This window comes from Stigmatopora nigra, chromosome 7 (genome assembly GCF_051989575.1).
Source record: "Stigmatopora nigra isolate UIUO_SnigA chromosome 7, RoL_Snig_1.1, whole genome shotgun sequence".
NCBI lineage: Eukaryota > Metazoa > Chordata > Actinopteri > Syngnathiformes > Syngnathidae > Stigmatopora > Stigmatopora nigra.
In genome coordinates, this window is record NC_135514.1 from 8,015,464 (window position 1) to 8,029,330 (window position 13,867).

The following is a 13,867-nucleotide window of genomic DNA, read 5'->3' on the forward strand; positions in this document are numbered from 1 at the left end:
TCCCAGAAGTATTTACTGCCCTCACATTCCCCTAAAGAGCCCCAGTGGAAAAGCAGACAATTTATTTAGTCGGACAGTCCAGGCCATAAAACAAGTGGGGCCTGAAGTAAATGGATACTACAATTGCTGTGGCTAAGAAAAAAAAACTTGCAATCAAAATAGCATCAAAGAGAGAAAGATGGCATAAAAGTATGCACTAATGCATATAGGATCTTGTAGTAAGGCAAACTGTGACCGAATCAGTGTTTGGTACCCACTGTGAGAGGAGTGGAAACAACAAAGGCACCCCCTGCAATAGTAGAGATCTAATATTGGCAACCACAAGCAGCTGGCAGCTGGCCGCCTTCTGTAATTTTAGCGCACACGGATGCGGAGGAAAGGTTTAATGGGCATTGGTGGACGTGCCTCCCCCGTCAGGGCGTAAAGACAGCAGAGCGGAGACGACAGGAGAAGAGAGGAGAGGGAGAATGGGCAGCTAAAGCGCAGAAGGGAAGGAAGAGAGGGCTCTTTTCAGCTTCACAAATAAACTCAGGCAACTATGAGCAGCAGCATGACTCCTCTAGCACATGGACTTTATCTCACTCTGTGCTTTTACTATGGTTTGGCCCAATCGTCTTTCCTCGACGGCTTTACTTCATTCCCTGCAGGTAAGACCCTTCTAGGTCTGCATGCATGGTGGGCACTAATATTGAAGCATGAAGAAAAACCAAGGTGCAGCATATAAGAAAATGTCATTTTCGATTGACCTAACAAATTTGTGTTGTTATCTTTTTGCATTCTTCATTAGAAAAGTTTGATGCAGTCATGAAAAGTATAACCTTGATAACTATAGGCTTTATTATTGATGTTACGGTGTACAGTACTGCGTTCTTAATTAAGCGGTCTTGTAAAACTACACTTGTCATGTTGTCGTTACCCATGAGGTGGACTGGAAATGCTGGAAATGCCTCTATAAATAGTCAATGCAGGCCTACATCAAGTCTGAACGAGGAACTGTTGGATGGGTGTCACCATTTGATAGGGTGCACCTGTTTCTTGCATGCTAACTGTTTGTGGTCAAGCCGCTTTCAGTTTGTCCATTCACGCTAATCAACCCTCCTCCCCTAGACACACATTTGTATACTGAAGTGAAAAGCATTGATGCACTGAGGTGAAGTCGTTCCTGTCAATGACACACTTGTCCACAAGCCTCTTGCTTTTACACCTTCCACAGGACTCCCTCCCCTGGAACAGCAGAGGAGGTTGAAGAACCCGTGCTGTTTAGTGACTCCACCTCCACCCCCACTCTTCCCTCCACCCTTCTCACTTTGGCGTCGCCACACTCATGTGAGTACAAGTCATATGACCCTCGTCCTTCTGTGCCATGTCTGACATGTGTCAATGTTGACATGTCTTTGGGTGGATAGCCAACAGGTGTCACACGGTCACCTTCTTATTCTACCGGTAAAAATAAGTGATGGATACGTTCATATATCCAGTAGACAGAATAGTTTGTCATTTTCTTTCATCAGGATGGGGAATCGGAGTTTCCGTCGGAAGGTAAAGGATCATCCTGTGCTCATGGCCCCCCTGGGCCCGCTGGTCCTCCTGGGCCTCAGGTAAGGATAAATCGTCAGCATTCGTTGAAAAAAATAACAGTATTGTCGTCATGATAATGTTATGTGAAATATTTGTATTGTAATTAATTGTATTTGACATAAAAAATATTGTTAAATGTTCAAATCACTATATTGGTGAAGTGATAGAATTTTTTTGGGGAGCAGCGGCAGCAAAAATACCTTTAAATAGATTTTTTTATGACAGTATATTGAATTGTATTATTTTCACTGTATTTAGATAAATATAACATTTAATATAAAATGTAAGAGACAAATTATGGGCAAGTTCCTGTTCCCGTTTGTTTGTAAAAAATGTTCACATGTTTTGTGTCAATGAAAGATGCCACTCCACCACACACTGTTGTTTCCTGAAGATATAATTCAACACATACTATCTGAGTGTCCAGATAACATGTGACAGTAGTCAATAACTTGAAAAATCCCCAGCCCATAAATGTTCTGCATTTAGCCACAGACATATAAATAGCCTTTTTCCACTGGCGGCCCACGGCGCAACTCATGTCATTAAAAAAAAAAAAAAAAAGAAGAGTTATCTGTCTGAGACGGTGCACTGGCTCGGATACGTTTGGGGAACTACCAAACTAAGGGTGCTGCCTTGTGGCAACTTGGGTGATGGACGCCTATTAAGGCAGTCGGACTCATTTTTTGTCCATATTTCCTGATATGAATGTTTCATTACAAATGTTTTTACTGTGTGCGGACACTCAAGGGTGCCTCAGCAGCATCAAGACTGCAGCAGACACGACTTTAATCAATAATTGCCTCTCAAGCCTTAATTAAAATTGCCACTCGCATCTCCATATGCAGATAATTTACGCTAAAGATTGCAGAGAATGGAGATAGCGAGAGGATGAATAGTGAGGGATTACTGCATATCATTATAAATCATTTTTATTATTTGATATTTTCCAGGGTCCACCAGGGTTACCAGGGGTCTCGGGATCCAAGGGAGAAAAGGTAAGGTTATTTTTTTCCTCGATGACATTCATGCCATTTTAGATACATGATGACTTGTGCTCATTATTTTTGTGAGCTCAATTTGTCTTGGCCTGCAGCCCAAGATGCTGACAGATGCTAGTTTGGAAATGCATTAACGGCGTCTGTCCTTGTCCCTCCTTCACATCCTGTTGTCAGGGAGAAATCGGAAGACCTGGACAAAAGGTGAGCGTCTCCATTAATCACTCGTTATTCTCCGCTAAATGGATTTGCGCAAAAATGAGCTTCAATGTCAGTGGCTGTCTGGCGAGCCAGCATAACCTTGACAGAAGGCGCTCCACACACACACACACACACATGCAACTGTCACGTGTAGCAGATGAAGAGATCACGTAAGGGGGGCCCTTGCCTCAAAGTCGACCACTCAAAGGCATCGAAGGCCACCTGTGACTCCGTAACGGGACACCGACCGAAGGCCGCATGCCCATAACAGTGAAAAATTCCCAATTCTCATTTTCTGTGGGCTGTTCAAAAAAATTGCACGGCAGGTGGTCTGAGCGGGCGGGCGGGCATTTGCAGCACTGCAGTGCAATTTAGCTTAGTGCTCGCAGCCAGGTCATAAATCATTTTCTTTCCCACAAGCACCAGCTCCTGTTCTATACACAGGCTATCATTTAATTAAATAGGGCAAAGTGACAGTGCTCGTTAAATTCAGTCCTCCCCTACATGTGCCGGAGACCGGCGGATAAATACGGTAACGGGCCGACTGACAGCCTTGCAGCAAATATTATACCTGCTTGCATATAAGTTTTATTTTCTTTGCTTGGTATTATTTACATTTTACATGTTGAATGAATACCTTTTAACCCCCATAGATGTGCCCATTTATAGCCTTAACAGGTTTTGAAAGGTGTTTGTCTCTTAAAATGTCTTGTCCCCCCCCCCCCCCCCCACCAGGGTCGCAATGGTCCCCCTGGATTTCCAGGAAAACAGGGACCAGTTGGATGGCCAGGACCAAGTGGGCCCAAAGTGAGTAAGTCTGATCTCTTTATGTAGATTTGTGATTCAAAAGTTGACACTTAAGACCCTTAACCCTTTATGGAGCAAGTGACTATTGATCATTTATTTATTTATTAATTTTTTTTAATTATAACATTTATTTTTATAAATTATTATTCACTGTGGTTTCTATATCTAATTATAAATTCATGTATGAATTCTACAATGTTAATAAAAGCAAAATTATTGAAATTAAATGGAATAAAAAACAATACACTTTGGTTATGGCCCTAGTTAACACTCAAAAATTGATTTATTTTTTTGCCCAAACTATTGAAGTCGGCCAGCTTGTTTAAACTGGGAGGACTGGCCGTGAATGCTCATTTGTTGAATTTACCAATAATTTATTATTCTTAAAATGCAAGTCATTTAAATGATAATAATAATATATTTAAATCAAGCCATGTTCTGCTGTTGTTTTCCAGGGCGAGAAAGGTGATTCAGGCCTAATGGGATTACCCGGAGGTAGAGGATCAGTTGGACCCAGGGTATATATATGCAGTATTGCTATATTTCAAATATACATTATCTAATCGTGCTTATTATAATCACACTTATCTGTAACGCAGGGTTTATCTGGGTATAAGGGTGAGAAGGTACGTGATCCCTTCAGTTGTGAGGATTGACAGTGAAACTTGAAAATGACTATCATGTATTTTCCCAATCAGGGTTCACAAGGGGAACATGGCGAGGCTGGTTCAAAAGGGGACAAAGTGAGTACATAACAAGGGTTTTGCTATAAATATTTATGGGCTGTTATGTGGCCATATTGTATTTTTTATTTCTTCCAATGTGTTCAGGGCACAATGGGTTTCCCTGGAATGCTTGGACAAAAAGTGAGCTCCATTTTTTTTTCTAAATGTGTTTAGTATGGTTTTAAAGATTGCATTGCCCCTTTTTGTGTAGGGTGAAATGGGTCCCAAAGGAGAACCAGGAGTTTCAGGAACCAGAGGACCAACTGGTCGACCGGGCAAGAGGGGCAAACAGGTGAAATAGTTTTTAAAGATGAATTATGGTTGAAATCTTACAAGGCACTCATTTAGCTCATTGACTGCAATTCACAGGGCTAACCCTATTTGACCGGTAGGAGCATCCCCTAAAAACATTCTGTTTGTGTTCATGTTTGCCTCATGTTGCAGGGAACCAAAGGAGACTCGGGCAGCGGTGGGCCAAAAGGGCCTGCTGGTCCACGGGGAGCTCCTGGACTCCCTGGTCCTCCCGGTCCTCCTGTCACAGGTGATGATTTTGACGTCTTCTGAGAGAATTTCAACTGCTACGACCGCGAATTGACGCACTGTGCCGTCATAGACGGCCTGATGGCTGCCCCTGCTGTTGAAATGGGGGTCGGGTGGGGTTGGGGGTCTTTGTCAGCTGTCAGCTGATGGCAGCGAAGCACTTGTCTTATTTAGCGATGAAAAGTCTAATGTCCTTAGGGCAGGCAAAATGCTTGGGTGGTGACTTTTTCGGTTCAAATAGGCTTCTGTTATGTTCCCTGCCCATGTATTAGGTGACAACTACATGGGTTGGTGAAGTAATATAAGGTAAAGAAAACCCCCCTTTCTTATTTTGCATATAGGATTTCACATGGTTGCTGTCAAGGGTGCGCGTGGGCCACCTGGGCAGCCTGGTCATTGTCGCTGCAGCTCTCCCAGTGGCTCTCTCCTGGATGATTATCAATCTAGAGGAAAGACTCCAAATCTCAAAGTGCCTGCGGTGAGGGAAATCATTCATTTTGCCCTTTAATTTGGATTGGGTCATACCATGATTTTTTTGGGTCCTATTCAGATCTTTGTGGTGAGCAATGAGGAGGAGCTACAACGTCTTCACACAGAGAATGCGCTTGCATTTCGCAAAGATCAGAGATCTCTCTATTTTAAAGACACTGGAGGCTGGTTTCCAATTCAGGTATTGCTCCTGTTCATCAATCTTTTTTTTCCATTTAATGCTAAAGTTTGTTAACCTCTGTAAAAGACCTTCCCATTCCAGATGACGGCTTTCCAGTCAATGGAGAATCCGCCAGATGAGGACGGCTACTGTGGTGACGGCGTCGTGCAGCACGAATTCGGCGAGGAATGTGACGATGGCAACAAAGTCGTCACTGATCGCTGCATCAGTAAGTTAGCTTTGATATCATATCACATTTTCATGATGTGGACAATTCAGGGCTGTAGTAGTAGTGGTAGTGGTTAGGGGTTAGGGGTTATGTTAAACTTCAACTAGATGGGGCTCTGCTAAAGGGAATTTCATTCAAATTAACCAATATTGGACCAGGTATATCGGATTATAAGGCGCATGGCTGTCTTTTCAGAAAATCTTTTAGTTGTGTCTTATAGTGCGGAAAATACGGCATTCAGAATGAAAATCATTAAAACAATTTCTGGTGAATGCTCATTTTTCATTGCACTTGACTACTAGTTGCATTTTTAAAAATCTAGCAGAAATCAATAACATTATACTTTTCAAATCAAGTCGTGTATACAGAAACGTGGCATAGAAAAACAATATTTTATTATAATATATATATTTTTGGGTCATTACTATAATGACAAAATGCTGAAACTACAATGTTGCCCTTTCCATCTTTGCTCAGAGTGCAAACATGCCTTCTGTGGCGACGGCTATCGTTTGGAGGGTGCTGAGGAATGTGACGGCAAAGACTTTGGCTACCAGACGTGCCACTCATATCTGCCGGGGTAAGCGTGACTCGCACGTGACACGCAACACGACTAAAACCTTCAAACAGACTTACTTGGAGCGTCCTTCTCTTATTTGCAGGTCATACGGTCATCTGAAGTGCACAGTGTTCTGTGCTATGGACTCCACCAACTGCAAATACTTTACCTGAGCGGGAAGCTGGACATTGAGTGGGCATCCTTTTTAGCGTGGGACAAAAAACCTGGGAATCTACTATTCATGCCAACCAAAAGAACAAACAAAGACGGGGAAGATTCATCAGACGAAATGAAGAATATAATGTACATAACTCCAGCGTACTGCTGCCGTGTTGTCGAATCCCTCGGAGCCTCGCTATATAAACAGAAGGGAAACTTTTCACCCACGCGTCGGAAACACCAAGACAGCTGCACTCCGTCTTAACCGTCCCGGCGTCTCCTTATTGCGCCTCAACGGACGCAAATCCGTCTGCGTGGGCCACTGACGTGTGGCAGCCATGCCCCGAGACATTTCCAGGTCGATTACCATCTCTCTACCTAGTCACTATTCAAAGAAAAAAAACAAGAGCAAATAGGAAACGGAGAGCTAGACCGAGGCCTCAGGTATCGAACCGCCACGGCAACATTTGCATGAGGCTGGCCACCATTTAAGCATGTATCAATCACTGGACCTCTTACTGCTTTTCCACGTTGTACTCTTAACCTCACGTTGACATACGCAGGGATGTAAGTTCAATCTGTTCTAGACTGTTACACGCCGCACTCGCGACACAGGTGCTGCTTCTTGACACGTGCATTTGGTCAACATATCCGTGAATTACTCTCAGGAATGAGCCGCTCAAGTAGACTGTCGCAAGTATCCACATAGTTCCGTCACGGACACACTGGGAATTTTAAAAAAAAGTGATCACTTGACCATGAAATACCACTTCACATGCTTAAAACATATTTAAACTCAACTAAACTGCATTTTAAACATAAAAAACCCAGTGTATAGCTGGATTTACTATACTATACGCTATAGGTGAAGGCTTGAAACTGTTATGTCCTTAAACTCAGCGCACAGACGAGGCTGAAATAGGCCGTAGCTGCTAAATAGGCAATAAAGCTGTTCGATACTCCTTACTGTATTTACTCTATTACCTCGTTATTCAGTCTTTTTGTCTTACAGTCAAGCGAGTATGTTTGGACGTGTAGGATGGCCCAAAAAAAAAAAAAAAAGGATTTAGTCGATATAAGCTTCCACTTTCCGTCATAGGAGAGATCTCCTCAACACGATTGGTACGTATGTTGTGTTGGCATGCACGTGCTGCATTTTTGTTCTCTTAGTAACTGGACAGTGTAGCAGGTGTCTTAATCAAAAGTGTTGCAGAGTACCGTAGTCATGTGATGCAAACTTGTGCTGAATGTTCCCGCTTGTGAGCACTCAAACCACCATGCTGTAATCCCAAAGTGAAATGTGCACACGCATGTGGCAAAGGCTTTATGTAAAAAGTGTGCTATGTGCTGCTGACACCAACCGGCATTAGTGGACAATTGTTATGTGTCGTTACTCTGATATGATTTATACGGGTGTTCAAGAAATACAATAAAAGTCTACAAAAATATGTTGGGTTCTTTCAAAATGGATCGGTTCTGGTAGCATTGACGACGGTAGATGTCAAAATCACAAAAGGGGCAGAATAAAATGTGATGTCTCATTGTGACTAATTTCTAAAGATACCACTTGTAGAATTAATTATCTTGCACATTTCGCCCAGCATTTGCATAAAACATTTCAATATACTGGAAATGGCTAAAAATAGTTACTTTGATGGCTTTTTATTGTTTAATATTGCAATGGAAACTTCAGTAATGAGAAAAAACACTACAATTTTAGATTTAGTATGCCAATTTCTAGTTTGGATCAGCAAACAACACATTTTCTTCTCCACTAATTAATTCACCCGGTTTATCAAAAGCACTGCTTTCATAAAGGGTCTTTGAACCTTTTTCAGTCATGAAGATGACTCCAAATTACAAGAAGTGATTTCCTTAGCCTAAAAAAAAAGGAAAAATATTTACAAAGACGTAAAAGCAAAAAACATTTTTAGTGATATTTGCCTTGGCAGCATTCTGTGAGAGCCAAGCCAAGAGTGAAAGCTCCCTGATGGATGCTCGCCGAGGGCAGGCTTCTCACTTGGAAGTCCGTCCATCAAGTGCGGTTTTGACTGTGTCAGCAGCCTCTGGCAAACTGCTGCGCTGAACGAAACCAAACTTATTTTTTGAGCTCTTCCAGACATGACAGTTGCGTCTCAAAGAAAAGCCTCACTAGAGTGTCAGATGCTGATACTGACGGGCAGCGCGCCAGCGTCGCAATGAATGCGGGCCGCGTCTAACTTTATTACTGTATTATCAGTCTTGTGTAAATTAGATGTGCTTTGAGAACAGGAGATGCAGCAGACAAGCTGAGCCCGGCCAAAGAAAACTTTAATCCTATTTCAAATTCTTGATGTTGTGAAAAAAAAGGGGCCTAAAAAAAGATGTGGATGCAAAGATAGCCCAGTTAGATTTATTAAGTACATATCAAACATTTCCAGAAATGGATAGAAAGGACTAATACAAATGTTGCCAAATGATTAACATTGTAAGCATATTTCAAATATTGTACTGTATTGTGCAAGTTCATTGTGTGGATTTTTTGAGGGTGATAATCTTTAAAAAATCCCCCCCAAAAATTGTCTTAGGATATAAATTCATTCTTTCATTTTCCCAACCACTTATCCTCACAAGGATTGATTTTTTGGAGCCTATTTCGGCTAAATACAGGCACCCAGAGAAAACCCACTCAATCCCAGTGAGGACCCACCTGGGATCGAACCTTTGTCCGCAGAACTGTGAGGCCCAAGCACTAACCAATCTCTAGAATGGTTTGATCCAATGGACTGCGTTGAAGTAAGGACTTTTAGTCTAATGACATCCCATCTGAATTAGAAAATAAGTTAAAATGCAGATATAATAATTAATACAACACACATGGATGGATAAAATCGCCCTATATCAAATAGGATTGTTAAATCAGTTCATTCAAGGCATCTCCCATGTGAGAATACCTTTTGAGATACTAATGAGATGCATCCAGTAAAAAGTGAATAAGTTAAAGGAAAAAAACATAAAAAATGAAGATGCCAGTATTTTTATAGCCCTGTTTTACATGAATAATGAATTCTCCATTTTTGTCGGTCCCTCTTAAGAAAAAATACAAATACACATTTGATATTTAATTTGTTTTTCTAGTGCAACTTTAGCAAGTTAATAAGAAAAATTCCATTTGGCAAATCAGTTACCTTTGTATTAGAAATACTGAAACTTATTGTTCCGCATTATTGAGTCGTGTTACTGAACATTCCGTCAATTGGTTTCACACTTAGAAATTAAGTTACTAGTTTTGCATTGGATTTCAGTACTTTTGAAGTACATCCAATGGCCACTAAAAATCGACACTTCATTGATGCTGAAAGCTGCTCAGTGCACTTTTTTTTCTATGGTGGAACCTCACGCCTTTTAATTCGCTGAAAAAGAATCCAGCTCCTCCCTGTGACTCCTTTATTAGACCACCTCGTCCGACTCCAGGTTATAATCCTCGTAGAGGGCGTCCAGGATGGCGAGTTGCTTGTCCATGGCGGGCAGGTATATGCCGAGATCCCTGCGCATGCCGTCGGCGAATCCACTCTTTAGCTCGTCTCCTTCGGTGGACACCAAGGCGGCCGTGAAACCTTGATAGGTCGGAGCGGCTCGCAGCGCCAACTGGAAAGAAGAGAAAAAAAATAGGTCTTCGTGTGCAGTTTGGGGGGGATGGGAATTTCCTGGAAACTTACCGCAAAGACTCCTCGGACCACCCATCCGTGATACTGGCGAAGAGTCTTGCCGTATGCGTGATCTGAAGGAGATGGTGATTAGAAGTAGCAATGCACAGCTAAAAAAAAGGAGTGGGTGGAGTTTGTACTGACTGAGGGCAGCCTGGATGTCTTGTTCCCCCATGTTGACCTGGGAAAGGAACTCTCTGAGGAACTTAAGGCCTCGCTTGAGCCACAGCAGAGCCTCGGTGGCCGAGTTGCGCACTTGAGCCACCTCGGCGCCAACCTCGTGCAGCACGATGGACTGCAACGTAGGGAAGGCGGCGGGGTCTGACATCACCTTCTGCTTGATTTTCTACAAGCGTTGAAGAAATGCTTTAAGTAGACATTCATGAGGAGGTAAAAAAGTTCTTAATAGAAGAGCTTGTTCACCTTGATGTTACCCAAAAAGTCCATTTTGACAGGCGCGAAGACAGTCGGGCCGAGCTTGTCTGAGAGGACACAAAAACTTGTCAGTATTACTTTGAAGTTTGGCTCATAGCGGAAATGATATGTTATGAAAAGGTTTTGTATATTTGATTGAAAAAATGAAACAAGTTTGTTATCATATCAAAGGGTGTTTTTACAGTAGTTCTTGAAAAAGGGAGACTGAAATCATGTAAAAAGTCATTTGTATTTTAAAGGACAGAAATAAATTACATAAAAGAAAAAGTTAATGTTTAAATTTACAATTTTAACTAGTTTGCAAATGCCTACCAAACCATTATGAAATGTTTTTTTTTTCTAATCATCCATAAAAATATCTAAGAGTAATGTTGGAAATTGGCAAAAATATATTTTTAAAAGATCATTCTATTTTCATATTGCCATTCTTAAAAATAAAACATTATAATGTTGTGACTTCTTTTTGTCACATTACAATGCTATTTTGAAGTTTTTTTTAAAGCAGCAGAGCTCTTGCATCTGGAAAGATTAATTCATAAAAAGCTCAAATCTATTTTTATACTACAATACTAAAAGTTCACTTCTTTGGCTAAAATGAAAGAAATAAACAGAGCGATGGCATGAAAAAAAGGTGAAAGAGGCGGATTTGACTGCCCTACCTAATACAGGCACTATTGCATTGCACGAATCCAAAAACTCTTGCGTGGGGATGCCGTTGTCGTCATCCAGCTTATAATCACTAAATCTAGAAAACAAAAACAAATAAAACAAGAACAAATACTATGTCGACTTTTATTTGAGCCAAAAGGAGAAACAAAACAATACAGAACCAAAAACAATTGATTACAGTGAAGCTTAGTCTACAAATCCGAGCCTATAAAGTGCAGATTTCCTCCATTTTCAGTCTACTCGCATCTTGTCAAAACTGAAATAAGATATAAATGTACTCCAGTGTGACTTATATATAAATATTATGTGTATTTTTTGGCTGCTGCAATTTACACTACGATTTATAGTCCGCAAAATACTATACTTAACTCTCCAGTGGCAATATTTCTTAAATTCCATTTGCTTTTTCATTGAACTATAAATCTCTTAATATTTATGAGATACAATTTATTCATACCTGTGACTTATTGTGCTGAAAAAAGTCTCCACTGGCTCGGCAGAATTTTCAAATGTGTCTTCATCGCAGACGGCCTCTTCTTCACCGGGAAGTTCTTCCTGCCGAGGCTCATCATGCATCTCATCTCCCTCCTCGTGGACATCGGGGGGTGCCGTGACTTCAGGCTGAGTGTCATTCTGGGAGCTGAGAGGAAGAGGATCGTCTTTCTCCACTTGGACGGCATCACCGCCATTGGCTGTTTGGGACACAACAAAAATGAATACGACAACATTAACCTGATCCTGCTTAAGAAAAAAACTCACTTGATGCAAAAGGTTGACGATCTGGTCCATCCAGTTCATCTGGTCCTTCCTCCCCCGGATCAAGGTTGTGGGTTTCATGTGACATCACACTTGTTTCTGGTAAATCTGGCCACCTACAATGACATAATACACGTAAACCGTTTAAACATTTATAAATAATGACTTACTATCCTGATTGACAACACTTACTTTTCTTCAGGGTGGTGATTTAACTGACTGACATGTTTAATCTGGAAAAGACATTCAAGTGTTACGCACTCAGCGCTGAATCGTATTGGCTAGCAAAAAAACCAAAACAACACACCTTGTGTGGTTTGATAGCAGCGATGGGGGGCGATGCCGGTGGGCTCTGCTTGGATGCATCTGGCGTAAAAGTACGATTTGCTATCTGCATGCATTCCTCCAGGGTTTTGAGGAAAGTGGTGCATGTGGATTTCACCATATGACCCGTGTCGAGACCCGTCTGGAAAGAGATCATAAACAATAAACTGACAGCCATCTTTGTCTGTTAATATTTAAAGAAAGGTTTGTTTACCTCTGTTGCGACAACCAGCTTGTCATCATCATCCTTGATTTTGTTGACTTGTTGGAGAAGAAGGTCACAATACAACCTGAGTTCGGACATCTTTGTTTTTAACGCTTCTGTGTTCTCTTGAAGTTCTACAAAGTGAAATAAAGTCACAAACCCTGCCTTTTAGAAGATAAGATAACTAGGTATTTACCCTTTTCTCTTTTTGTGCGGTTGTCCGTCAGGCAAGCTTTGGCAGTTCCCAGAGCCACCAGCCATTTTTGCCTTTCTGCTGCATTGATGGCTCTCAGGTAGAAGTACTGTTCCCCCGGAATGGTCAAGTCAAGCCGCGTGGAATCGGACGAATGAACTGGCAAACACACAAAAGATGTCAATAATAGACAAAAGCCAATTTCTTCTCATATTTGAAGTTATCAGGTGGTTCTGACAATGCCGACCATCCTGTCAAAATGGATTGGACGTCTAAAGATGAGCTGAAATGAATCGGACGTGGATTGTTGTCAATGGCAGGCGGTGAGTGTGAGGCACAAACCTTGAATTTCACAAACTGAGATTTTAATGCTTCCCTTGCAGCCTTTCCAAGCATCTTCTTGAGAGTCATAGTAAGACAAAGTTCCTCCCTCAAGCACAAACCAGCGAGGTTGCCACCCTGGAAAAAAATGGGCGTACGTACATACATATTATAAAGTGATCTCATCGTCCAGATCTGCAAAACTATTAAAAGTTGACAAGTTCTCAGGATTTAAACTTATGATGAAATGACCCCCAACTTTGTTTGAAACACCTTCAACCACGTTTAAATCGGATCGATGGGCAAATAATGGCTCCGATCGCAATTACCAGGCACTTAATACAATTCATAAAATGTTCTATGTCAATACACATCTTTATTAATTGATGAGGAGCATTAATGTGACATTATTTTGCCCCCCAGTCCTTTTATTTGTTCATCAGCTCAACGCTGACGTCGTCAGGCTAGCTAGCTCCCACCAACAAATTCAGCTTGAACACCAAAAAACAGCACAGATCCAACATACCGCTTATATAATTGGTCCACTTGTATAAAATCCCCTCCATCGTTGAGGTGTTTTTTGCCTTTCATTACTTGTTTGTCATGATAAGATTAGGCTCCCAGCTGACTGGAACCACTGCATCTGCCTCCAAGTAAAACTACGGAGTGGAGTCAATACACACAGGCAATAGATGGCGACTACGTTGGTAAAAGTACGTAAAATGTTTCTGGAATAAAATTCGCAGCGGCCACTCCGCTTTATCTTCAGGGGATTTGCGTAGGGTGGGTGCGGATTTAAGTCAGTGACATGCAAATGAACCAATTGAATAAGG

The 13,867-nt window shown here is 41.5% G+C and overlaps 2 protein-coding genes across 3 annotated transcripts; one reads left to right on the plus strand and one right to left on the minus strand.

Moving 5' to 3' along the window:
- Window positions 1-331: 331 nt before the first annotated feature.
- Window positions 332-7,821, plus strand: colq (collagen-like tail subunit (single strand of homotrimer) of asymmetric acetylcholinesterase). 2 transcript variants are annotated; one of them, XM_077720232.1, is made up of 17 exons: window positions 332-647; window positions 1,214-1,326; window positions 1,512-1,598; window positions 2,532-2,576; window positions 2,754-2,780; window positions 3,513-3,584; window positions 4,040-4,102; window positions 4,184-4,210; window positions 4,283-4,327; window positions 4,415-4,450; window positions 4,521-4,601; window positions 4,754-4,850; window positions 5,191-5,327; window positions 5,400-5,519; window positions 5,586-5,727; window positions 6,205-6,307; window positions 6,390-7,821. In XM_077720232.1, the coding sequence occupies exons 1-17, from the start codon at window positions 539-541 to the stop codon at window positions 6,457-6,459; spliced, it is 1,374 nt and encodes a 457-aa protein (XP_077576358.1). In that variant the 5' UTR covers window positions 332-538; the 3' UTR covers window positions 6,460-7,821. The 2 variants fall into 2 exon arrangements, with proteins under 2 accessions (XP_077576358.1, XP_077576360.1); XM_077720234.1 differs by having other exon boundaries at window positions 5,601-5,727.
- A 990-nt stretch (window positions 7,822-8,811) lies between these two features.
- Window positions 8,812-13,800, minus strand: plekha8 (pleckstrin homology domain containing, family A (phosphoinositide binding specific) member 8). Its single transcript, XM_077720229.1, has 13 exons — window positions 13,561-13,800; window positions 13,056-13,172; window positions 12,717-12,872; window positions 12,530-12,654; window positions 12,299-12,457; window positions 12,184-12,224; window positions 11,995-12,107; window positions 11,693-11,927; window positions 11,226-11,311; window positions 10,555-10,613; window positions 10,276-10,477; window positions 10,144-10,205; window positions 8,812-10,072 (listed from the first exon to the last, which is right to left on the minus strand). The coding sequence occupies exons 1-13, from the start codon at window positions 13,598-13,600 to the stop codon at window positions 9,875-9,877; spliced, it is 1,593 nt and encodes a 530-aa protein (XP_077576355.1). The 5' UTR covers window positions 13,601-13,800; the 3' UTR covers window positions 8,812-9,874.
- Between the last annotated feature and the right edge of the window lie 67 nt (window positions 13,801-13,867).